We start from the raw sequence: 25,282 nt of genomic DNA, 5'->3' as shown, positions 1-25,282 counted from the left end.
TGTTTAAAAACTAATTAAATTAGCGTTTGGAAAAGAAAAACTAAAATTTAAAGTTTGGACAATAGGTTTTGGGATATCCCTAGATTAATTAAAAAAAACACTAAAATTAAAAGAAGATTATGGCGTTTGGAAAACGAAAGAGCTATACATTGTGTATAAGCTTGGACAATAGAGTTGAACAAATCGGAATATCGCCGTATCGGATACATCTCAAGCGAGAAATATTGCGAGTTTTAACTTTACAGAACGTACCATGCCCAAGATTTTATGCTGTATCGGGAGCATGCTGTGGATTCCTTGAGACTACTGGGCTGATAATCGGCGAGTATTATTTGTGTTATGCTACATTGCATGATAATAATGTGTGTTTAGAAATACATGATTCACTCTTTATTGTTTTTTTTTTGATGGAGATGTAGCATAACACAAATAATACAAAGAAATTACTTAGAACAAGATCTGGACTAGCCACTCTAGAAATATGACTATTTAATTAGTAGGGACTTGAATAATCCAATCGATAAAGAACATGCATGCCTATAGGTTAATGGGGTTGGCCAATTATTAGCTGATTAACGAAATACATGTATGTATATACTATACTGTAATAACTATACTTACAAGCTTATTATACAGTTTATACTATACTTACACATATTTTGAAAATTATATAAGAATCCAAACTATTTATTAAGTATATTATTATATCACCAAGTTGTCGTGGAGGGAACATATTTTCTAGTTTGCTTTGTTGGTCCGTTTTTCAACTAAATCGATTCTTAGACGCCATGAATTTCTTGCGAAGAGGATTAAACAATAAACAATACATGGAGATGAGTAATTGCATAGATGGGTTAAAGATTACTCAGTATCAGTATCTTTGTGAAGTGCGCATGAATAAAGGTGAGTATTAATTAGGAGACGTGATAAATTGCGTAAACTTAAAAGCAAACATCAATATTATTAGTGTTTGACTAACAAAGCAATAGACATACAAATGTTGTGATGATATAATTTTTTTGTTAGAGGGATGGACAATTAATATTTAACAGGACAAGTACAACTGGTCATCAACTAATCTGGGAAGACGTATGCGGTAAATTAATAACCCGGTTTTGGTTTCTTAACTTCATTATGGTTTCTTTTGCTTGTTCTCTCTTTTTAATTGCAGGGTTTCTTCAAAGTCTTTATAGGAATGTTGAGTGGCTAGTCCAGATCTTGTTCTAAGTAATTTCTTTGTGGTTTTCGGGTTAATTAGTTTTAGACTTTTAGTATAGACAACGGGTACACCAACTTAACATGTTTTAAAAAACACGATTAATCAGATTTGCAGAGAACAGTATAATAATATTTTGAAATTTTATTTAAGAAATATGAACTTGTATGATAAAATATTTAAATCATAAAACTTCTAGTTGTACCGCTCTATTATATTGTTATCATACGTATGAAAAAATGGATAAAAGCTTTGAAATATATTATTACATTTTTTTGGTGTAAATGTTAAATTTTATACCAAAATTTCTTTGTCACAGAAGTTACATAGAAGAGAAAAAGAAAAAGCAAACCCAACTGAACAACAGACATAACCATATTAACAAAAGGTTTTATGGCTTGGAAGGAGCCAAAACTTGAGACAGGAAGCCTTTGTTAACGTAAGTTAAACATTTAACGAACTTAAGTTTTCGGTTGTGTTTTAAGATTATGCAAGCTGTATTTTAAGATCATGCAAGCTGTATGTATCGAGAACAACTAGCTAGGAGGAACATATAAACTTGATTTAATTGGAGGAAGTAAACTAAATCAGATAAAACCATATCCAAATATGATCCAAATAATATTTGTTTGTAAACTAACAAACCTAACACAGATATCAGATACGCTTCCAAATTATGGTTTGATTATGTAAGCAAGTTTGTTCAGTTTGGTTTTAACGACATTTATAATTGCGTGTAGCACTGTTAATATGGGTAGATATAATTAATGGGGGCCATTTAGGTGATATGAAAGTTTTTTTAACAAACCCAAGAAAACTTTGGGGGCATTTACGAACACTCTTAAGAATACAAGACGTTTTCTATAAATTCCGAGAACAATGACAACTCGACAAATCTCCTGGGGAGCAAAACGCAGAAGAGTGTGTCTCATCGACCTTTAGCCCCTAACTTGCAGCAAGATTAGCTTCAACAAACCCTTGAGAATATCTGTACACAACGTGATTTAATCTGTTGTAGTTCTGTAGTAATCTCTGTGGAGTTTTATCATTATAACTTCAATTTCCTTAAGCATACATACACACACGACATTCTTGAGCAGAAAAATCTTATTCTTGATGATTTGATATATAGTACCCCTATATCTATTGTGTGATTGGCTTTTCATTCTGGACAGTGGCTAATAAAAACACTTTTGCTTGTAACAGAAGCTTATTGCCACATTAATTTGTTCAAACCGGTTCTTCTTTTCATTTTTTTTTGGTTTAATGCTACTTTGTTATTTACTTATTATTTCTCAGATATAAGAGTCCATGCATTGGCTGCCCATTTAATTGTAGTTACGAGGAAACTCCTCAGACTCTCACAAATTTTCAGGTCTTTAGTCACATGACACCAATAATATGAAAAGAAAACAGTAAGCTTACTGTCTCAACATAAAAAAATAAAAACTCACATGCAACACAAACCATAAAGCTCTCAAGCTAAGCCAATATATAAACCCTTTGGCCCCTAAACAACTTCCTTCAAAGCCACATTCACTAGATTCAATCCAAAATGGCGACAGGTTCTCGTGTTCTGATCGGTCTAGCAATGATCCTTATAATCTCAGGAGAACTACTAGTTCCAGGGGAAGGAACGTGCCAAGGAGACATCGAGGGTCTGATGAGAGAATGTGCTGTCTACGTCCAGCGTCCAGGCCCAAAGGTAAATCCATCCGTGGCGTGTTGCAAAGTCGTTAAGAGATCAGACATCCCTTGCGCATGTGGCCGTATCACACCCTCGGTTCAAAAGATGATAGACATGAATAAGGTTGTTCTTGTCACTTCCTTTTGTGGGAGGCCTCTCGCTCATGGTACCAAGTGTGGAAGTAAGTCTATTATCAATCAAGCAGCTTCATACTTTCATGGAAGGCCTCACTGTTTTCATTTGTTTTTTTGCTATCCTAATGTGTTAATGTTCTTATGTGGCAGGCTACATTGTGCCATGAGGTTTGGGACCAGACCTTAAGTGCTATGGTTTTATGGAATAAAGTGTTTGTACTTTGGAGCCTTACTAGTTACCACTTAAATCTACCCTTGCAATCTCTAATGTATTGATCCAAATAAATATTATTGAGCTTCAATGTTGTTTAAATTGAATAAACCGGATTAATAAAGTATAATCTTGATTGGTTCACCACAGAGTATTTAACAGAGCTCCAGACCATATATTAGACTAATTCAGCTGAATCTTAATAAGTTTGAAATAATAATAATAATAATAATAATAATAATAAACGTATTGAATAACAACATTAAAACATTTCCATCTCAGAGGAATCAAAACAAAACTGTCATGTAATCCAGGTACTCTAAAAGCTATTTACCTATTGAGATTCTCTGCTTCATAGTTTTTATATGAGAATTCCTTTCCCCTACAATGGAAATAGATTGATTTCGATTCTCTCACACTTGTTTGTAGAACAGAACATAGGCTTGGTCGTGCAAAACCTGCTTTGTCCCTATAGCAGTCACAGACGCATCATCGAACCTAAGCCACTGATTGTTCTTTCTTCGAGCATCCGCGGTGTAGTGGCCTTTCGAGGGATCCCTTCCGTGGTGAGTAATCGTTGCCACAAGCTCATATTTCAACTACAAGAAGAAACCTCAGTCAATAGTAATAATTCAAAAGAAGATAACAAAGTTTTTGTTTTCAAGTTTAATACCCCGTTGGACGGAGAAGCAAGAAGGTAGCGGCCTAGGTTGAGCTTGAGGGGGAAGTGAACAGGTTTATGGAGTTTAGTGCTCCCTTGGTTCCCGTAGCTAAAACGCATAAGGTGCAGTATCATTATCTTTGAGAGCTTCTGTATCTTTATCGACTTTCTAGCACTCACTACACCAGCCTGTAATTAAAGAACTCAAAACAAAGCAAATAGGCCAATTATTAAAACAATATTCATAAGGAACCTTCTTCAACCAGTAACGGATTCAATAGTTTTACCTTGCCAGTAACAGAGGCTCGATAGCCTTCAAGATCTTCTGGAGCAGAAAACAAATGCAATGCATCTTCAATTGTACACACAGCTTCCGGGTGAATATCCAGGTGGAGTAAGAGATATGGCTGCACAGTAGCAGAGTCTTTGTTCCCTGTTTCCATAAATTTAACATATAAGTTGCTTATGAAGCAGAAATTAAAAAAATGACTACAAAGAATGCAAGAAGTACCTTGTGCCTTCACTACGCTTCTGAGCTCCCCACCGAAGATATCACTGAGCTGAGAAGGAACAAAGCTTTGTGTTCTTGTCACAGCAGATTTGTTTTTGGGTCCAACCGTTTCCCATTCATCATCATCGCTGGCAGAAGAAAGAACAGATGACTTGGAACCAGTGAGTCTAGGGGACTCGTCCCTGAGTTTCAGCAACTCATCGTGCATTTGGTCCATTATAAAGCTCAAAAACTCCTGAGCATCTTCCTGCCTGCCAACACCAGCACGCAATGCGTTAGAATCAGGGGGGGGGGGGGGGGAACTAACTATGTAATGTAATAAAAGTCACCAACCTTGGGCGGCCAGACATGTTGTTGAGAACATCCGGAGTAAAGTTTCTAAGGACCGTTTCAAACATGGCAGGTGTGAAAGGTCTACCCGACTCAACAACGGTAACATTGTTTCTGAAGGTTGAACTGCTTGGGGCATCTAATTCAGATATGAACTCGGAGAATGCAGCTAATGTTGGAGACTCAGTCTGAGAACACACAACATAAACAAACAGTCACGATCAGAGAGCAAATATAGAAAATAGAATTGAAAGCATAGAGAGAAACATGAAGGCTAGAAACCTTTGGAATGTCTTGAAGTTGTATTCCCTGGAGGAGCTGAACAAACGGAGAGCAGGAGAGTAAAGACTGTAATGTTGCATTGAGGAAGCACAAGTTTCCAGCGTTTATTAATCCTCTTGGTGTGAAGTCTTTAACGGGCGGAGCAGGCTGTTCAGTATGAACCACCATCTGGTTATTCTTTCTTGGTATGCTGGCAGGTGAAGAATCACTTAACAAAATATCGCTGTCAAGGGCTTGGAACTTTGAGCTCGTAGCTTTATACAAAGCATCACTTTCACCATCTGATACACACAGCTTCTCCAAACCAGCCTTCACCGCCACACCATTGTTGTGAGGTTTTCTTTCAGAGACCTCTTTGATTGTTCCATTTTCTACCACATGCTCCGGAACGCCTGAAGAGTGCTTCACAGGGAGTTTTGCAACTTTATCAGAGCTGGAAGGTCTAGAAGCATCGAGTCTCTTTTGAGAGACAGCAGATTGAATACTCCTATCTTCCTTATGAGAGCTGGAAGGTCTAGGAGCATCGACTCTCTTTTGAGACACAGCAGAATCTTCCTTATGAGAGCTGGAGGGTCGAGACTTAACTACTCCATCAGCAGCCTGAGCCTTCTTCAACTCGCCATTAGTGTTAACTGGAGAGCTTCCGGTAACGAGATTAAAGGAGCCGAACTGTATACTCCCTACAGACTTTTCTTTATGATTCTGAGGAGCCTTGATGGGTTTCTGCTGCTCAAGTAATGACCTTGTTTCATGTTCTGTAAAGGATCCAAACACAAAGACCTGCCACGAACCAAAACAATCATAGCAAAGTGTCAGTTAGAGGAGACTTAAAAGTAACAAATATCATTTATAGCAACTAAATCAAAATTTGAAAAATAAGTATATAGTCTCTCGCATACACACTGAGCCTTAGAGAGTAATTACAATACAACAACCAAGTAGCAACCAACATAAACAAAGCGGAAGCTACATAAAAAAAATCACAACTTTAAACTCACAACAAAGTGGAAGCTACAAAAAAAAACCACAACTTTAATCTCACTTGCATAAAAATCACAACTTTAACATAAACAAAGTGGAAGCTACATAACAATCACAACTTTAAAGTTCACAGCTCTTGTCGGAAACAGACCAAACACTAGACAATAACAAAATCTAATACCAGTCATGTCATTGTGTGAGCTCCAAATGCAACTACGAATCGTTCTAGACAAAGAGAACTAAACCGTAAACATAGCTCAGAAACTCAAGAGGCAGTGGAAAGTTACCTTCTTGTCACTCATATTCGGTACATAGACGTAATAATCTGATTGGGAGAAGAAGTTTGAGAAAGTAGGGTTTGAGGCAGCAACAACCCTTGATGAGAGTCGGCGACTTGAGAAGACATGAAAGGGGGGGAAAAAGACGAGGAAGAAAGAGAGGACTTTTAGAAAGGGAGAAAGCCCCTTCTCTGCAAGTAAGTAAGAGAGGGCGAGAGAGAAGAGAGAAAGATCAGACCTTTTTTGAGATTTGAGAAAGGTATTATTTTAGGGTTCCTTTTCTCTCTTTGTCGGATAGTTTGGTGGGAGAGGAGGAGGAGAGGACGGGAGCTTAGTGCCGCGTTTGGTTCTTTCGTCTTCTCTTTCCTCAAACGACGTCGTCTCGTCTTTTAATTAAAGCATCCCGGTTCGATTGTTAAATTACAACTCTTCCGGTTTGGTACGGTCTGATGTGACTTTTTACAAATGTTCTAAAAATCGTTAGGTAGTAACTAGACGTTTTATAAAAGACTAGCGACTCGGCGGATTATTTGGAGTATAGGCCTCGCTTGGGCTTTAGCAAACTGATTTATTTTATATATTTATATTATATATTTTAGTTTTTAAGTTTAATTATAAAATTATTGTGATGAATTATCAAAATTAGATATACAAAACAGAACAAACTAGACAAATTTCTTGATTTGTGATAATGCTATTGCTTAATTTAACATATAGACAAATTTAAATTGATTTAAATCGATTTTAACCGATTTAGAACCGTTTAAACCAATTTGAATCATATAAATCGATATAAATAGAATTTTAAAAAAAAATCGTTTCAGAGACATAACCGAATTGTCGTCTAGACGGGCCTAGGCGCCACATAGACGGAACCTTGCTTTTTACAGTAAACTCACGATCTAATTGTTAAATCACAACTCTTCCGGTTTGGTACGGTCTGGTGTGACTTTTTACCACATTCACCAACTTACTGACTAATGTAGTGGGTTAAGATGTTGTCTTTACTACAGTTATCCTGTGTCTCGGGTTCGAAGCTTTTCAACTTTCATATTAAAATCCCTTTCAAAAGAAAAATAAAATAGAGAGGGAGAGACCAACAAAAATAAAATCGTCGAAGAGTTCATCAGTCCTACGTTCTCCTCCGACGGTTAGTTGTTTTGCTTCTTCTCCTTCTTCTGTTTTTATTTTCTTTCTTTTTTCCTCTTCTGATTTGATATCTGATGATGCTGTTAATATACATGTAAGCTTAGAGAAAGAACTGTTTATAATTAGTATTATTTTTTTTTTGCAGGATAATGGCTCCAACAGTACTTTGGTAATCAAAAGGGCATATGACTTTCACGGTTTTTTCTGGTAAAAGTCATCAAATTTGCAAAAGACCCAACAAGACCCATTTGTCTCTCCATAGTCTTCACTGTTGATAAGAGTCTGTAAGAAGAAGGTTAAGTATCTAATTCGCGTCAATATAATATTAAATAAAATATTAATAATGTTGATTTTGATTTCTGAGCTGTTTCTCACCTTGAAATTCACCGTTTTGACTAATTATTGAAAACAGTTAGTGTAGGCCACGACTATGAGCCTGGTGTGAAAGAGAGACCATTTGTTTTTATTCGTTTATTATTTACAAAGCCAAAACAACAGAGAGAAGAGAAGAGAGAGAAGAGAAGAGGGAGAAGGAGACAAGAACAATGAGTGTCTCTTTGAGTGTGATGACATTCAATCTTCACGATGATCAACCTGAAGAAAGTCCTAATTCATGGGATAAAAGAAAAGATTTGTGTCTCAGCGTCATCACCAGTTACTCCCCCGTTATTCTTTGCACCCAACAAGGTTCTCTCTTTTTTCATTCTTTCTTTCCATGGATGAATCAGTAGCTTGTTAGATCTCTCTTCCTTCTTCATATTTGGCTTATTGAGTATGAATGAATGCTGGAATATTGCTTCATGTGTTTTTGATCTTCTGTTTCCTTTGTGTAGGTGTGAAGTCGCAGTTAGACTATATTCAGCAGGGTTTACCAGGTATACATATTATCTCTTTTTTTTTTTATGATGTGAATCTATGGAGATCTAGATCTAGATTCTATTTTTGGTATGTATGTTGATATTGCTTAAATCTGACAGTCGATTTGCACTCTGAGTTATGTCTGTTGTATGGTAATGATGTGCACGTTATTCTTCACATGATGGTGGCATTGTTTATCTTGTTTTTTGTTACTAATTCCTTTAGCTAAGAACCAATGAACTAGCTTCTAGTTCCACATGCTTTGACAATACTTCAGATTGCATTGTGTCCTTGAACTTAAAAGAGATAGACTATAATACTCTTCTTTGATTGCAGGGTATGATCAATTTGGCATATCAAGAAAAGGGCATGAGGATCCCACTGATGAATCTTGCACCATCTTCTACAACAAGGAAAAAGTAATTGACTTTTTTTCATGAAAATGTCACCTTCTTGATGATTAAAATTGAATGCTATACTCTATGTATGCTAATTGAAGGTAGAGCTGCTGGAGGGTGGAACATTTTGGTTGTCAGAGTCTCCCTCGGTCCCTGGAAGCACGGCATGGGGTTCTGAAGTTCCCTGTATAGCGACATGGGCCATATCCTGATTACTGTGTGGGATTGATGTTAGTTAAACTGCTGTTAGCTTAGTATTAATGGCTTGATTCTGTTGTCCTATATATATATATATATATATCAGGGTCTTGTGTTTTCTTTGACAAAGCTGCCTACACATTCCAACTTAAACGTGTGGAGCCGCCGGGCTTTTCGTTTCAGATAGTCAACACAAACTTGGATGAAATCAGTCCTCGGGCCCGTAGGCGAAGTGCTTTGCTCACGTGGCAACACATGGCATCATTACCTCCCAGCTTGCCCGTTGTCTACTGTGGAGGATTCAACACACAGAAGGAATCAACAACCGGAAGATTTCTCTTGGGCAGATCTAGGTACCTTACTATCACTCAACTCAATGAGTTTCCTTTCAGAACTTGTGTGTGTTGCAATAATAGCTACACTGCAAAACTTGTTTCAACTCAAAGTGTCTTTTTGTATTCATCCAACTTGCAGAGAGCATGGTGTGGTAGGGGACATGAGAGACGCATGGCCAAGTGCCCGAGTACGAAAAAATGTCGCCCTCATAAGAACATATCATGCTTTCAAAGGTACATAGAATGAAACATTACTCACTCTCTCATGAGCCATTAGAATCATTTATCTCCCATATATCATAACATATTGTGGTCTTTTGTTTAGGTGACAAGCAGGGAACGGTCGAGTTCCTGAAGCTAATATTCAGAGCGCTATGCCTCTGCTGGGACCGACAGACACAAGATCTACACACCGATTGGATACTCTACAGAGGTAGGTCTGTAGTTCCCGTGATGTGCGAGGTGGTAAATGACAAGGTCGACGAGTTGTACCCGTCGTCTCACTACCCTGTGTTTGCTGAGTTTATGCTTCCTCGTTCTGTAAGAATGCTTGAACCTACTCCTCCTGTTCCTACTTCTGCTCAAGAAGAGGAAAGCTAGAACCGCTTGTTCCTGTCTTTGCTTAAAGCTTTGGAAAATATTGTATTGTTGTGCACATGAGCTCTGATTTTTCTCAGAGCCTAGCTTAAACTTATTCAAAGGAACTAACTACTGTTTGTTTTTTGTTATAAGACGAACAAGAAGCTTCAAAATTCTTCTCCAAAAAAACCCCAAGTTTTGCTTCGTTGAAATATTATCTCACTATCTATCATAGTAGACGCCAAAAGGAAACAATGAGAACGGATTAGCCCATCAATATCTAAAGTACAATAATTCGGGGGCACAATGATTGGTCTCTGATCATGAGGTTTCATCTTTTAAGAAGAAGAATTGTTTTGTACCCACTCGACGAGTGTCGCAACTCCAAACCCAGTCGCAGCTTTCTTCTTCTCGTTCCACACCGGTCCTGCCATATCTATGTGCATCCACTCTACCTTCTCGTCCACAAACTGCAACCATTGACCAAACCCGGTTCTTCATTAGAGAACTAAAGTGCAAGTATTAGAATGTGCTCTTTGTTTCTACGCTTCTCACCTGTTTCAAGAAGAGAGCCGCAGTGATGGATCCACCTGCACGGCCTCCAGTGTTAACCATATCTGCAACTCCTGATTTCATCATCTCCCAGTAACTCTCTTCCATCGGCATTCTCCATAGCTTCTCTCCACTTCTTTCCGATGCAGCAATTACCTCCTTTGCAAGCTCATCACTAGGCGTATATATGCCTGCAGAAAGAAAAAAAAAAATCAACATTCACTCATGATGAGTGAACGTAATTATACACAAACCTATGTACCTGCCATGGAATTTCCAAGAGCAACAATACAAGCTCCAGTCAACGTTGCAAGGTCAACAACCTGCATAAATTATTCAAAAGTTTTAGCAAAAACCGATAGAAATAATGTCTGGATTAGCCTCCTCAAGCTTCTATGTATCAACAAACGAACAAAATATTTCAGACAATACCTTATCGACTCCCTGGTTGCAAGCATAAACCAGAGCATCTGCAAGTGTTAGTCGCCCTTCAGCATCTGTGTTGTTAACCTGCACAATATCGCAAACAAATTAGTTTAGCGTAAGAGAAAACAATGGAGAACTCAGAATCTTTTGAAGCAGATCTCACATAAGAAAGAGTGTTCATGGTACCTCTATTGTCTTTCCGTTTGAGGCTGTAAGGACATCTCCAGGTCTCATTCCGGTACCACTTATCATATTCTCACATGCTGCGACAATGAAGTGCACCTGGTTGTGCAAAAAGGTATTTGTCAAGGTACATTCTCGTTAACTAAGTAACTCAAGTTTCGTGTGTTTAACTTACTTCGACACCTGGAGGCTTAATTTGACCAATGGCCTTTGCAGCGCCAAGAACAGCAGCTGAACCTCCCATATCAAATTTCATGAGCTCAATTAAGCAACCCGGTCCGGTTTTAATGTTGTAGCCACCACTGTGAGCAAAAATCATACGGTCAATAACTTATAAACAGAGATTGCTGCAACAACGTAACGTTAAACAAAAGACAACTGATCGATTACCTGTCAAATGTCAATCCTTTTCCAACAAGAGCAAGTTTGGTCTTGACAGGGCCACTAGAAGGTTTGTAGACAAGGTGGATGAAACGAGGTGGATTAGCTGAAGCAGCAGCAACAGCGAGATATGAACCCATCTTCAACTCTTTGCATTGCTCCTCATTCAAGATGTTTGCAGTCATGACATCACTGTACATGGAAGCCAGGTTTGAGGCCTCCTCAGCTAGTACAGCTGTAAAATACAACAAAGTCACAGACTTCAATACACATCATCAATGCTCAAATTACACAAACATGGAAATATAAGACAATGATGCTTAAAAAAAAACGATCCATACCAGGGGTGAGAACGTTGGCAGGTGAATTAACGAGTTCTCTCCCGAAAATGACGCCATAAGAAACATCTTCAGCATACTTAAGCTTCTTCTCTAGCTCAGGTCCAGTTCCAAAGCCAATGATATCCACAGATTTGAGAGATGGTTTCTTTGACTCAGACTTATACCTGCTGTCTTCAAACAAACCAAGCACTGTTCCTGAAGCTATAGCTGATGCAGAAGTGAGCTTCGATTCATTAGACTCTGAGGAGGCCAGAACAACTGCAACGCTGCTAGCTTGAGAAGCCTTTGCAGCTGCAGCAACAGCCTCACCAAGACTCTGAAAAGCCGACGGAGACGAAGCGGATTTTCCAAGACCAATCAAACCCACCCGCTTAGACCCGAGACCCGGGAGTCTAAGAACTGTTGACTGCCCTGGCTTCCCAGAGAAATCTTCCTCAGAAGAGACATCAGCTAAGAGTCCACCCAAATGAGCATCGAGCTTGCTCAGTATCGGGTTCTGGAACTTGGAGTTAACGTCCTTGGCCATGTCTTTCTCCGTCACGCCAACAGCGAGTATGTCGCCTTTCCACTCCGTCACGTCGACGTCCTTCGCCGCGAAGGTGACCTAATATTAAAACATCGACGAATCAAAAATTAGGTCAACGCCACATAAGAGAAAAGTCAAACTCGAACGCAATCGATTACGAAATCGCTAAACCAACACAGAATCCACGAAACAGTGAATAGAATCGAGTTTTAGAGACCTTCGGATGATCGATGGAGTTGGCCTGAGTGAGGCCGAGAGTAGCTTGTGAGAGTGTGGTCATGGCTCTCCCTCTGGAAGAATGGCAAAGAGGCGTTACGGCGAGAGCGAGTCTAAAGCGAGGCGGTAACTGGAATCGGAGGAAGCTCGAGGAGAGTGGTGAAGGAGAGGAAGAGAATGAACGGAGATGGAATCGAGCAGAAGAAGAAGCAACGGATGTAACCAAAGTGACGGCCATTTGGGAAACGCACGGAGACGAAGCCGCCGTGTGTTATCTATCCGATGACTGGAGAATGTGATTACTACTACACTATTTTACTTGACTCACCCGTTCGCTACTATCCGACTCGGCCCACCCGGTACGGGTCCCTACCTCACCCGCTACGTGTCATGTGACTATCATATTAACTGGAAATTATTTCGATTTAAGAATTTTTTTCAACACACAGTATGTAAATGTATTAGCTTGTTACAAATCTGTACCTACGCTGTTATTTCTATACATGAAACTAATATAAAAAAAGTTAAATACAATGTTTGCTACATTATTACTGTTTTTCCGCAAATTTTTTATTTATGAATTTTGAAACAAAAACAAACAATATCCAGAAGCTTGAGCGAGTTCCATTACAAATGAAGAGCAAAGCAAAATGAAACAGTGGCGAGAAATCTCAGATAACTAAGGCAGTCACGTTCATGTCTTAGGAGCTTTGTAATCACCACTTACTACCAAACAAAGGCCTTATTCTTTCTCTTCAGCGACTAGTTCTAAGAAAAACTTCAAAGTATAAGCATCAGCAACAACAAAAAAGGAAGCAACTCTTCTCTCTAAGTTTCTAACCAACAAGCTCAGCCTCTGGCTGCTCTGTATCAACTGCCTTGGAAGGTTTATGGACAATCTTTGGTTCTGGTTTCTCAATTCCTTGTATATCCGTTATTCTCAACTTTGTTAATTCCTGGACATCAAGGTGTTAAATGATCAAAAAAGAACAAACATACATTTTGAACAGAGGTCGAGGAATGATAATTGAGAAAAGCTGAAACAAATAAGGGATGATACCTGTCGATGTCCTGTGGTTCTCCTATAATTCTTCCTCCGTTTCTTTTTGAAAATGAGCACTTTTTCATCTAATGCCTGTCACTCACACAAAAAAAGGTATTCAAACTAGTCAGACACAAGAGGATGGCATCAATCTATTAGCAAATGAGTAAATCCTTCTACGCCTCACCTATTCTCTACATCAAGACATTCATTGATGATGTGGCCACCAAACAATAGATGAAGACTAATCTAATAAATTGTAGTCCGTCCATACATTATTCCTCAAGGCTTTCAAACTCTTAGCACTAGCTTATTAAGTTTTATCTCTCACCAGCAATATGCTATTTTCAATTATCAATTTTCTTCTTATGCACAGCTTCGCTAGTAATTGTTATAATACACGTAGCAAGACAAAGAGAGACACTTACATGCTCCTCCACAAGAGCATGAACAGTAGCATCAGGCAAGATAGGCCTACCAATAATCGTCTGGCTTGCCGATCCCAATAGAAGAACCTTGGTCAGTGTCAACTGCCAGAAGAGACGAGATTTAACCAAAAAAAAATTATAAATCATAAACAAATACAACAATCTTCGTGAAGAAGAATACCTTATCATTGATGTCACAGAATTTCAACTTCTCTGTGAAAATGGAATCGCCGTTGCTCACTTTGAACTGATGCGAACCAATCTACATGAGAGCAATACAAACATTCAACATCAGCGAGAGTGTTGAAATGAAACTACGATGAGAGAGAGAGAGAGAGAGAGAGAGAGAGTGCTGACACGAAACCTGAACAACGGCAAAGACTGGTTCATATGGTTTGAAGAGTCGCTCGGAAGGTTTGAGAGGACCCATCACTTTGTACCCTATCTCCGCCGCCGCCTCCACTTTCTCCGCCGGTGAATATTCCCTTTCTACTTCCATCTCCGCCGAATCCTCCTCATCCTCATCTTCTCCATCGCTGCTTTCATCAGTATCGTTTGTTTTCGAAGCGAAATGGCGACCTTGGGAACGACTGTACCAAGGGAAGTCCCAAGTGAGAGATCGATTCTGGATTGGGGCCGCATGAGTAATGCTGGTACCGGAAAGCTCTAATCCCCGAATTGAAGAGATCAAACATGTTTGGCTGATCGATAAAACCGTCATGGCGCGGCGGCTCAACTCGCGAATGCATCGAAGGCTCGCCATCGGAGCAGGCTTAGGGTTTTTACAGAGACTTGAGAGGGTTTTTGTTGTCCTTGTTTCGTCAACTTGAAGTTTACGGATACCCTCTACACAAGTCAGAGGGTATCATCATATGCATAAATTACGCCATCTCTTAGGGGTTTTGTTATCTCCCTCCAGGAAACTAAAATTTTCTAAAGTTTATTTTTGTTCCACAAAAATAGATTTTCTATATTTTTAATGTATTTTTATATATTTTTGAGAAACATTAATTATAAATATTTGAATTGATTAAATTTTATTGATAGATAGTTATTAGAAGGGCAAATTTCCAAAATAGCATTTTTCTAATTTTATATCACAAAAATAACACTCAAAAACTAAAATGACCAAAATAGCATCTTTTTAAGTTTATCATTTGAAAATTTTAATTTTTTTATTTTTCAAAATTTGAAATCTTATCCCCAAAACCTTATTTCTCAAATCTAAACCCTAAACCCTAAACTCTAAACCCTAAACCCTAAACTCTAAACCCTAAACCCTAAAATCTAAACCCTAAACCCTAAACTCTAAACCCTAAACCCTAAACCCTAAATCCTAAACTCCACCCTTTAACTCTAAACCCTAAGTTTGTGACTTTTGATAAAACATCAAGTGCTATTTTTGTGACTTTTGACCTTGAGTGCTAGTTTGGGAACAAAAACTTGATTTAGTGCTATTTTTTTCTTTTTCTCTTATAAGAAAGTGTATTGAAAAGTAAATTGTAGATTAAATTGTGAACATTTATTATATTTTTAATAAACGTGAAAATTCTAAAAAAATCTTACTTTCGGGAACAGAAGGAGTATATAACAAGGAGATAGGTAGCAAATCAATTCTCTTAAACCTTTCCACATATCACAGTTCGGAATGTTACAATTCACCACTTTTCAAAGAACTCAATGTCCTCGTTACGCCCCACTATAGGTTTCAAGGCGCCTTTTGGATCAGAACTGAGATGGCTAACCAGGTGTGATACCACTTATAATGCTCTGGTCCGCCTACGGTTAATGGACCATCCACGCCTACTTACTCGGTCTGTGGACCTCGTCTCGTTCCAGTTGTCGGTCCGTTAATTTTTCCAAAACCTAAAAATCATGTTTATCAAATCAGCATCCGACCTTTCTCTGTACTTTGGCTTCACTCGTACAATATCGGGAATTACTTTCCGATAGGTCACCTATCATTTCACTACTCCAGTTCAAGCACGTTAGTTCTGGAATTTTAAATGGATATATGACACAAAAAATAAGTTAACTTTAGTGACATAAATAGCTAAATCAATTCTTTTAAAACTTTTTACGTATCACTCGGGATGTTACACTTTTAGATATAAAGATTATGGAAAGTTGTAGGGAACTAATTTAATTATAAGCCTAAGATTAAGTCCACACTAACCAGATAAAAATTAATAACAACGTCGATCACTAAAGAAAATGACAGAGAGGCCAGTGTACTTCTTCTCCCATAATATTTCTAAAATATTTTTTGTGCTAAATAGTTTAAAATTGTTTCCATTTAGAAAAAAGGAAATTACAATCCCATAAAAAAAAGTTACAAGATATTGTTTGTGATATAGATAGTCCTAAAAGATTTTCCTTATACAAAAAAGAAATCAAAATCCAAAAAAAAAATACAAGATGTTTTTGTTTTTGACAGCACAAGATGTTGTTATTGAAGATAAATAGTTAGAAATAATTTAATAATTAGAAAAAAGGAAATCACAACATCTATATAAATAAACACGTATAGATATGTGATCTCTCCAGTGATATTTTTTCTAGAAGAAACAAAACAAGCTGCTCTTATTCTCCAACGATCATGACTGCTTGGTTCCCAAAGATCATCTTCCTCGTCTTGCTTTTGGTTGTACATTCACAAGCTCGGTTCTTTCTTGGGCCAACTATCTATGAAATAGACGGTGAAATAGTCGAATTTTATAAACATTGGCATGCAAAGAAGGTCGAAGATATTGATGACGTGATCAACGAGGAGGTGAAATCGACTTACATCGGCGACTTGCATGAGAAGCTAATGGTCAGATACGGCGCCAAATTGATGTGGAGGATTGATGTTTTTCTCTGTCTTTGTTTCTCTTTATTGTTTACCGATTTACTTTTCAAGCTTTCCTTTCGTATTGTCAGCAGATGTTCTGCTAGGACTTCGAAACCCATCATCAGATGTTATGCGTAATAATACAAGTCGATATCTTTGTTGTTGTTTTCTTGGGTTATTCAATCAAATATTGCACAAAACTTATTATTTTTTATGTCTTTGAACAAGCGATAAGTTATGAATTTACTGCTCAACAAAAAATTGGCTGGATATTAACTTCTTTTCCAAGAAAAGATGTAATGTTGCATTATATAGCTTGTTGGATTTACGGGACAAGAATATGGTCTGGTCTTGGCGCGTGATTATAGCTAGGGTCTCCGGTGTTGATATGGAATAAATATGTGTGGTGAATGATTTTTTGAGGATTTATCGATATGAGAATGTATGGAGGAGGGAATAGTGTGAGGTGGTGAGTTCTAGGTTAAAATAAAAGAAGCGACGATCATGGCTCCATTGGTGCAAGGAGGGTGTTATTGTTGAGTGAGCCGACTCTGTCTTACAAGGATCATCTGATGATTTGCAGTTTGTATCTTACCTTGCTTAGTCTGTTATTAAATTTTATGTTTGTAGGTTTGTTAGAGAATAGCAAAGATATCAATATTCAGGAGAATGTATAAAAAATATATGTATCTCTCTATAGACTGACTTGTTCAAGCTAAGAAAGTGATCATAGAATTGCAAACGGACAGCCAGTTCTCTCTTTTTTTGATAAGTTTATAAGATACAGCGTAGAAAAACGTTGGAGAAGCTTATCGCTTGAAAAGCATACAAGCTAGTGGATATCATTGGGGGATTCAAAAAAAGACTAATACGAAGGCTGTCATGAATCAGGCTGCGTAGTCAGGCATTGCTTTCTTGAGGAATGTTATTGGTTGCGATTCTTCAGGGGCTAACCTATCAAAAGGAATGTAGTTCTCCTCTTTGTCATAGACATGGCACACAGTCATTATCGTCTTCATCAACCGCCAATTCCACGTAGCCAAGTGTGTATACTGCATCAAAAGAAACCTCAAATCTTCTGTCGGTGAAATATAAATTGTTAGGAAATATGCGGTCAATTTTTTGCGGAAAACCGAATTTATGGGAGCTGGAAAAACACACACACAATTGTTAACGGAGTTCGACCAATCTTGCCTACGTCTCCGGACCTGCTACAGATCTTTTATTATCAACCCGGAAAATTTTTACAAGCTCTCAACTCACACCCGACCCCAAATACACTCAAGAAATTATACTTAATTTTTTATAGAGAAAGATTTTTTTTCACAAGAAAGATTTTTTTTTTCTCTTATTTTCTCTCTTGCTCACTCTCTTCTTCTCTTGTTCTCTCTTTCTTTGTTTTTGGGATGAATTTCCCCTTCTCCTTCATGCATGTATTTATAGGAGGAGATTTGTGATTTGGTGGTGAGTTGGTGTAACAACCAAACTTACCAACCAAAAACAAAAAAAAAACGTGTTCTTCACCATCACCAACTTGCATGCGTTGATTTTTGACCAACAATCTCCCACTTGAAGACTGATTTCAATTTGTCTTCACACCCTGATCAATGTAGCAGATCTTCTCAGCTTGTTACTCTGACAAGCCAACTGAGGTTGCACACAACCTCAGTTTGTCATACGGCACGACCTTCGTCAACATGTCTGCCGGATTCTTGCTTCCTGTGATCTTCTCAAGCACCAACATTTCATCTTCCAACGCTGATCTGATGAAATGATACCGACGATGTATGTGCTTCGCCCGAGCATGGTAAACCGGATTCTTTGCCAAATCGATGGCACTTTTACTGTCACAGTACAACACACCTTTCCCTTGGTCATGGCCTAGCTCTTCTAGAAAAGACTGTAGCCATATCATCTCTTTTGTTGCCTCCGTTACAGCAATATACTCAGCTTCACAGCTTGATAGAGATACAATTTTCTGCAACTTTGAAACCCAACAAATTGCAGTACCGCCAAAGGTGTAGACATACCCGGTTGTGCTCTTCGTGCTGTCAATGTCACCTCCATTGTCAGCATCAACATATCCCTGCAATCCCGTCTTAGACTTCGTGAAACATAGCGATAAACTTGGATTTCCTTTTAGATATCTGAAAATCCACTTAACGGCTTCCCAATGTTCCTTCCCTGGATTGCTCATAAATCTGCTAACGACTCCCACTGCATGTGCAATGTCTGGCCTTGTACATATCATCGCGTACATCAGGCTTCCTATAGCAGAGGCATATGAAACTTTATCCATACATGCCATCTCGTCTTCCGTCTTTGGAGACTGTTCTCTGGATAACCGAAAGTGACTTGCCAGGGGAGTACTAACTGGCTTCGCGTCATCCATGTTAAACCTCTTGAGGACTTTCTTCACATACTCCTCTTGTGATAGCTTAAGACCTTCCTTGCTCCTACTGATTCTCATCCCTAGAATCTGTCTTGCTTCTCCAAGGTCTTTCATCGCAAACTCTTCTGAGAGTTTCGTCTTCAAGCTATTGATCTCGTGCAAGTCTGCTCATACTATCAGCATGTCATCGACATATAGGAGCAATATCAAGTAGGACTCTTCAAGCGTCTTGAAGTAACAACAGTGGTCAGCTTCACACCTCAAGAAACCAACGCCTTTAATAAAGTTGTCGAACCGTTTATACCACTGTCTTGGAGCTTGTTTTAAGCCGTACAAACTCCTTTTCAGCTTGCAAACAAGGCTTTCCTTCCCTTTGATCTCAAAGCCTTCGGGTTGCTTCATATAAATTTCCTCATCCAAATCACCGTGAAGAAATGCCGTCTTCACATCCATCTGTTGAAGATGCAGATCTTCTTGTGCTACCAGCCCAAAAACCGTTCTAATGGTCACCATCTTGACTACAAGAGAGAAGATTTCGGTGTAGTCAACGCCTTCTTTTTGTTGGAATCCTTTCACAACAAGCCTCGCTTTATAGCGCTTACTCCCATCAGGTTCTTCTTTTATTCGGTAGACCCACTTGTTATGCAATGCCTTTTTCTCCTTAGGCAAATCTGCTAACTCCCACGTGTGATTGGATAACAACGAGTCCATCTCGTCGTTCATTGCAAGCTCCCACTTGATCGACTCATCAACTTGCATAGCTTCCTCATAACATTCAGGCTCGCCTCTGTCTGTGAGCAGAATGTAGTTGAGCGATGGAGAGAATCTTACTGGCTTTCTGATGATTCTGCTTGACCGTCGTAACTCCGTGACTGGTGTATATGGGACCACTTCAGAATCATCACTTTCTTCAGCCTCACCACTCTCGTCTTGAGAGATTTCTTCTTCTGCTGTTGCGGTATCCTGTGGCAACTCCGGTGTCAGGATATCATCTAAGTCAACAGATCCAGGCTCTTTCCTTTTCGAGCCTTCTCTTAGCTTATCCTTGTACAACGCTTCTTCGTTGAACACAACATTTTTGCTGCGGATGATCTTCCGATTTTCGTCATCCCAAAACCGGTAACCAAACTCCGTGTCACCATAACCGATGAAGTAACACTTTTTAGACTTCGAGTCAAGTTTACTTCTTGCAGCATCGTCAATGTGAACATAAGCTAAGCAACCAAACACCTTTAGATAAGAAAGGTTTACTTTCTTTCCGCTCCAAACCTCTTCAGGGATCTTAAATCCCAATGGTACAGACGGTCCTTTGTTTATTAAGAAGGTTGCGGTATTGATTGCATCTGCCCAAAACGTCTTTGGTAATCCACAGTGCAATCTCATGCTCCTTGCACGCTCATTCAAGGTTCGGTTCATCATTTCCGCTATTCCATTCTGTTGAGGCGTTCCAGGAATAGTCTTCTCCATCTTGATCCCATTATCAACGCAATATCTCTTGAACTCGCCGCTGATGTACTCACCACCATTATCAGACCTTAGACACTTCAACTTGAGATTCGTCTCAATCTCAACCATGGCTTTCCAAATTTTGAAAACCGAAAACACTTCATGTTTGTTCTTCATGAAGTAAACCCACACTTTTCTTGTGGAGTCATCGATAAAGGTCACATAGTAGTACGAACCTCCCAGCGATGCAACAGGAGCAGGTCCCCACACGTCAGTGTGCACCAGCTCTAACTTCTCAGATTTTGGCTTTCTTCCTCCTTTAGAGAAACTAACTCGTTTATGTTTCCCAAGGATGCAACTTTCACACATCTGATGATCCACCGTCTTCAGATCCGGAAGAGCACCATTTTCCACCATGAGTTTCATCCCTTTCTCACTCATGTGTCCCAACCTACAATGCCACAACTTGGTATGTTTGGCATTCTCGACAACAGCAACAGTGTCTTGATAACTCGTCGTCATATAAAGAGTGCCTCTTTTATGACCTCTAGCCACCACCATGGAACCTTTCTTGACTCTCCAGGCTCCACCACCAAAATTAACATCGTGCCCCGTATCATCAAGTTGACCTACTGAAATCAGATTTCGAATCAACTTTGGCACATGTCTGACCTTGGTAATCTTCCACACACGTCCGTCTGACATTTTCAGGTTGATATCTCCAATACCAACTATGTCCAAAGGTAATCCATCAGCAAGATATACATTTCCGTAATTTCCCGCAACATAATTTTCCATGATGTTATGGTGCGGTGTGGTGTGGAACGACGCTCCTGAGTCAAACACCCATGAATCGACTGGGCTATCGTCATAGGAGATTGACGCTTTGGTGGTATTTGCAGTTGCATCACGAGCTTCAATTTTCCTTGGGGAATCAACAGACACTACCAATGCATCAGCGATTTCACGTGTCACTACATTGGCTCCGCCTTTAGTGTTGTCTTCCTTCTTCGGTGGTGCTCGGCAATTCTTCTTAATGTGACCTGTCTTTCCACAATTCCAGCACTCTGCAGGCTGTCTGAATTTGGACTGGCCCCATCCATTCCTTGACTTCGATCTGCCATTACTCGGGTTATTTCTATCTGGGTTTCTCCCTCTGTTTTCCACGTTGAAAGCAGAGCTCACTGATGCCTCCCCAGAGTCTATCCTTCGAACTTCCTCACCAAGGATACGATCTCTAACATCATTGAATTTGAGCTTTTGAGTACCCATAGAATTATTAACCGCTGCCCTCATCGGCTCCCAACTATTTGGCAGAGATACCAACAAAATCAGTGCTCGCACTTCATCATCAAACTCGATTTCAACCGATGACAGTTGGTTGACAATCGTGTTGAACTCGTTCACATGTGCGGCAACCAGGCCACCTTCTTCCATCTTCAAATGAAAGAGTTTCTTCATGAGAAATACCTTATTGTTTGCCGAAGGTTTCTCATACATATCAGAGAAAACTTTCATGAGCCCTTCCGTGGTCTTCTCCTTCGCAACGTTGTGAGCAACGTTTTTCGACAGTGTTAACCTTATAACACCCAGATCTTGTCTGTCAAGGAGCTCCCACTCATCCTGATCCATCTTCTCAGGCTTCTTGCTCAGCGGTTGATGAAGCTTCTTTCCGTACAAATAATCTTCAATTTGCATTCTCCAAAATGCATAATCTGTACCGTCAAATTTCCCGATACTGTGCGCCAAACCGTCTTCGCCTCCCATCGTTTCTGGAACCACCGTGTATTAGAACACCTTCGTCGACAAACCGATGTTACCGACAAAATTCACTATTCACGAAGTACTGTTCACGTGAATAGTAACCCCGCAAAAAATTTGACCGATCACCGTAACTCAGGCTCTGATACCAGTTGTTAGGAAATATGCGGTCAAATTTTTGCGGAAAACCAAATTTATGGGAGCGGGAAAAACACACACACAATTGTTAACGGAGTTCGGCCAATCTTGCCTACGTCTCCGGACCTGCTACAGATCTTTTATTATCAACCCGGGAAATTTTTACAAGCTCTCAACTCACATCCGACACCAAATACACTCAAGAAATTACACTTAATTTTTTATAGAGAAAGATTTTTTTTCACAAGAAAGATTTTTTTTTTCTCTTATTTACTCTCTTGCTCACCCTCTTCTTCTCTTGTTCTCTCTTTCTTTGTTTTTAGGATGAATTTCCCCTTCTCCTTCATGCATGTATTTATAGGAGGAGATTTGTGACTTGGTGTTGAGTTGGTGTAACAACCAAACTTACTAACCAAAAACCAAAAAAAAAAAACGTGTTCTTCACCATCACCAACTTTCATGCGTTGATTTTTGACCAACATAAATTCACAAAGCTTTATGTGATAAGAAAGTGGCTGTTACCTTTCCCCAGTTCTCTTGTATAGACTGATGAGCCGCACGGAGATTGTAGCTCGGTATCCTTGGGCTTATGTGATGCGGGATGTGTACGTTGATATCATGGCAGAGAATCTCAATCCTGTCACAAAACATTCATATGAAAGTCAAACAAGAAATCTCCAAACTTAGAGAATACTAACTTCACCAACTTAGCAGGTGGAGATGCACTACCAACTAGGATAATCACAATGAACAGTTCCGTTGAGCTGGGCCTGAGCGGCGTTCCACTCATCAGCAGGCTTGAAAGGAATGTGTGGAGCCGTATGATGAACCATTGTGAACGTACTCATCTATAGAATAAACAATAAGTGTGTAACCATTGTGGCTTCTGATGCTCTATCAAACGAAAAGAGAGAAGCATTTACCCAAAAGTGATAGCCCAACCATGGCATCAACCAGAACTTTACCCATCCCAATACACCAACTTTGTATAAGATCAGCGGCCAACCAACGGCCATGAAGGCGAAAACACAAGCTAGACTTATCTTCACCCTATTCACTTCACTTGGTCTGAACTTTCTCAGGTTGAAGTGCCAGTTCACCCTGTTAGAACAATTACAATCGTTAAGTAAAAAGGTATACAGAGAAAAGAAGAATTGATCACTGTGTAAAGAGTAAAAGTGAATCTTTATATACCAGTGAGCAATGGACAACCAAGGCCTTATTGGGCCATATCCAAAAATGATTGCCTTTCTCAGAACCGGTGACGAATCAAACTCCTCTAGAGGAACTGGTTGCCAAGCTGTGTCATGAACTAACCTATAGAGAAACAAAGTCATCACTTATCCTATAGTGAATACCTTTAAGGGTCTAGGTTAAGTAAGTAAGAGTTACATGTTGGTTTTGGCGTGGTGACGGTCGTGCTTAAACCGCCATGGCTCATAAGGGTACACAAGAGGTAGGAAGGCTAGAGTACCCACAATGTCTTCAACCAATTTGTTCTTTGAAAATGATTTATGAGCACAATCATGGCCTATCACAAAGAACTAGAAGAAAGAAACAATGCACTTAGACAAGAGTAAAGTAACAAGGACACATAGAGAAGAGACAAGTGGATGATGAGAGGTTTACCCCTGTAACTGCAGTTCCTGTCCATGCCCAAGCCAAGGGAAGCAGATACCACGGAGCTTTCGCAATCATGAAGAGCCCCAAAGCATAGGAAGTCACAGATATCAACACAGACTTCCATGCTTTCACATCATCAATCTCAAACACCTGAAGAACAAGAAGAAGTTCAGTATCAATCACACACAACGCTTATTGAAAAAGCTGTATAACCTCTTTGGGAAGGGTATCCATGATATCTTTCAAGGTGACGTTATCAGGAAGATCTTGTCCAATTTGTTTGAATCCATAGCTTTCTGCTAGCTGTTCCCTGTCTTCTGCATTATCAGCTGATGGGGGTGCGACAGGGACAGAGACAGCTTTTATACATCCAATCCTTTTCTTTGCAGGAACAAGGAATGTTCTTCTGGTTCCTTTTAACAGAAGATCAATTGGTCTCACAGCATACACACCTGATAGAACGGTTCACTAACATCAGCCATCTGCATTCGTATAAGAAAGACAACAACTTTGCACTTGCAGAACAAAAAGATGGGTTTTTTTGAGGAGTACCAGGAGAAAGACGAGCAGAAGGAAGCTTAGGAGCCCTAGGAAGACATTGTTGTGGGCCCTGAGAATCCAATGAGCAAAGAAACAAAATTGATGATGGGAAACTCAACTAGTAGTGATGGGCAATAGAGAAGAATGTGAAAGGTGAAGACTTTTTTTTTACCGTGAAGGCGAAGAGAGAATCAGCAATTCTTGACGCCATGGATGGTGAAGAAGACGAAGCCAAACGGGATTGAAATTTGAATGGTTGTGAAGAGCCGTCACCTGTTCAAGCTCAGAGCACAAGTGACTTCCACAATTTAACTTGGGTTTTAGTTTTTGTTTTTGTTTTTGTTTTCAGAAACAATTTTTTGCATACTTAACGAAAAATATTTAATTTATTTTTTTATATTGGAAAAACTATCGTAATATTGAGTAACAAAAAGGGTCTTATTGGCACAATTGTAACAAAAATAAAAGTAATTTAGTTAAGATAATTAATTAATTTTAAACGATAATTCCAAAAATTTCGAATTCCAAACGTAAGTCACTAAACTGACGAGTTGTTTGGATCACTAGTTTATTTGGAGCTTTATAGAAAACATGCGTTACGGGTGATACGTGCATATTTATCTATATAACAAATTCTTGTTGAAAA

At 39.2% G+C, this 25,282-nt stretch overlaps 6 protein-coding genes across 10 annotated transcripts; 2 read left to right on the top strand and 4 right to left on the bottom strand.

Moving 5' to 3' along the window:
* The first annotated feature begins 2,635 nt into the window (after positions 1 to 2,635).
* Positions 2,636 to 3,392, top strand: BNAC01G07530D. The gene is made up of 2 exons (XM_013875315.2): positions 2,636 to 3,084; positions 3,188 to 3,392. Exons 1-2 carry the CDS (start codon positions 2,772 to 2,774, stop codon positions 3,202 to 3,204), a joined length of 330 nt encoding a protein of 109 aa, XP_013730769.1. The 5' UTR covers positions 2,636 to 2,771; the 3' UTR covers positions 3,205 to 3,392.
* Positions 3,393 to 3,451: 59 nt separating this feature from the next.
* Positions 3,452 to 6,660, bottom strand: LOC106434438 (ubiquitin carboxyl-terminal hydrolase 24). Of its 2 annotated transcripts, none has more exons than XM_048745297.1 (7): positions 6,301 to 6,660; positions 5,033 to 5,812; positions 4,754 to 4,938; positions 4,421 to 4,671; positions 4,197 to 4,342; positions 3,921 to 4,098; positions 3,452 to 3,851 (listed from the first exon to the last, which is right to left on the bottom strand). In XM_048745297.1, the coding sequence occupies exons 1-7, from the start codon at positions 6,313 to 6,315 to the stop codon at positions 3,844 to 3,846; spliced, it is 1,563 nt and encodes a 520-aa protein (XP_048601254.1). In that variant the 5' UTR covers positions 6,316 to 6,660; the 3' UTR covers positions 3,452 to 3,843. The 2 variants fall into 2 exon arrangements, with proteins under 2 accessions (XP_048601254.1, XP_013730767.1); XM_013875313.3 differs by having other exon boundaries at positions 3,452 to 3,847; positions 3,922 to 4,098; positions 6,301 to 6,659.
* Positions 6,661 to 7,316: 656 nt separating this feature from the next.
* Positions 7,317 to 9,981, top strand: LOC106434434. 3 transcript variants are annotated; one of them, XM_013875307.3, is made up of 9 exons: positions 7,317 to 7,441; positions 7,586 to 7,724; positions 7,857 to 8,127; positions 8,274 to 8,315; positions 8,635 to 8,717; positions 8,798 to 8,899; positions 9,033 to 9,247; positions 9,369 to 9,463; positions 9,555 to 9,981. In XM_013875307.3, the coding sequence occupies exons 3-9, from the start codon at positions 7,986 to 7,988 to the stop codon at positions 9,827 to 9,829; spliced, it is 954 nt and encodes a 317-aa protein (XP_013730761.2). In that variant the 5' UTR covers positions 7,317 to 7,441; positions 7,586 to 7,724; positions 7,857 to 7,985; the 3' UTR covers positions 9,830 to 9,981. The 3 variants fall into 3 exon arrangements, with proteins under 3 accessions (XP_013730761.2, XP_013730760.2, XP_048601255.1); XM_013875306.3 differs by having other exon boundaries at positions 7,586 to 7,735; positions 7,862 to 8,127; XM_048745298.1 differs by having other exon boundaries at positions 7,586 to 7,735; positions 7,853 to 8,127.
* On the bottom strand, positions 9,971 to 12,737 carry LOC106434432 (leucine aminopeptidase 2, chloroplastic). The gene is made up of 9 exons (XM_048745296.1): positions 12,435 to 12,737; positions 11,692 to 12,295; positions 11,360 to 11,585; positions 11,145 to 11,271; positions 10,973 to 11,068; positions 10,793 to 10,870; positions 10,623 to 10,683; positions 10,364 to 10,551; positions 9,971 to 10,278 (listed from the first exon to the last, which is right to left on the bottom strand). The coding sequence occupies exons 1-9, from the start codon at positions 12,669 to 12,671 to the stop codon at positions 10,147 to 10,149; spliced, it is 1,749 nt and encodes a 582-aa protein (XP_048601253.1). The 5' UTR covers positions 12,672 to 12,737; the 3' UTR covers positions 9,971 to 10,146.
* Positions 12,738 to 12,981: 244 nt separating this feature from the next.
* On the bottom strand, positions 12,982 to 14,744 carry LOC106434421 (50S ribosomal protein L21, mitochondrial-like). Its single transcript, XM_013875294.3, has 5 exons — positions 14,268 to 14,744; positions 14,085 to 14,165; positions 13,904 to 14,005; positions 13,494 to 13,568; positions 12,982 to 13,389 (listed from the first exon to the last, which is right to left on the bottom strand). Exons 1-5 carry the CDS (start codon positions 14,664 to 14,666, stop codon positions 13,270 to 13,272), a joined length of 777 nt encoding a protein of 258 aa, XP_013730748.2. The 5' UTR covers positions 14,667 to 14,744; the 3' UTR covers positions 12,982 to 13,269.
* A 2,851-nt stretch (positions 14,745 to 17,595) lies between these two features.
* Positions 17,596 to 25,032, bottom strand: LOC106434448 (omega-6 fatty acid desaturase, chloroplastic-like). Of its 2 annotated transcripts, none has more exons than XM_048745294.1 (10): positions 24,809 to 25,032; positions 24,649 to 24,706; positions 24,310 to 24,548; positions 24,103 to 24,246; positions 23,866 to 24,017; positions 23,668 to 23,790; positions 23,397 to 23,574; positions 23,203 to 23,321; positions 22,996 to 23,110; positions 17,596 to 17,788 (listed from the first exon to the last, which is right to left on the bottom strand). In XM_048745294.1, the coding sequence occupies exons 1-10, from the start codon at positions 24,845 to 24,847 to the stop codon at positions 17,624 to 17,626; spliced, it is 1,332 nt and encodes a 443-aa protein (XP_048601251.1). In that variant the 5' UTR covers positions 24,848 to 25,032; the 3' UTR covers positions 17,596 to 17,623. The 2 variants fall into 2 exon arrangements, with proteins under 2 accessions (XP_048601251.1, XP_048601252.1); XM_048745295.1 differs by lacking the exon at positions 17,596 to 17,788 and adding an exon at positions 22,668 to 22,881.
* Positions 25,033 to 25,282: the final 250 nt, after the last annotated feature.

The sequence above is a fragment of the Brassica napus genome, chromosome C1 (genome assembly GCF_020379485.1).
Source record: "Brassica napus cultivar Da-Ae chromosome C1, Da-Ae, whole genome shotgun sequence".
Classification (NCBI taxonomy): domain Eukaryota; kingdom Viridiplantae; phylum Streptophyta; class Magnoliopsida; order Brassicales; family Brassicaceae; genus Brassica; species Brassica napus.
Note: the sequence above shows the minus strand (reverse complement) of the source record. Positions and strands in the feature narration are given on the sequence as shown.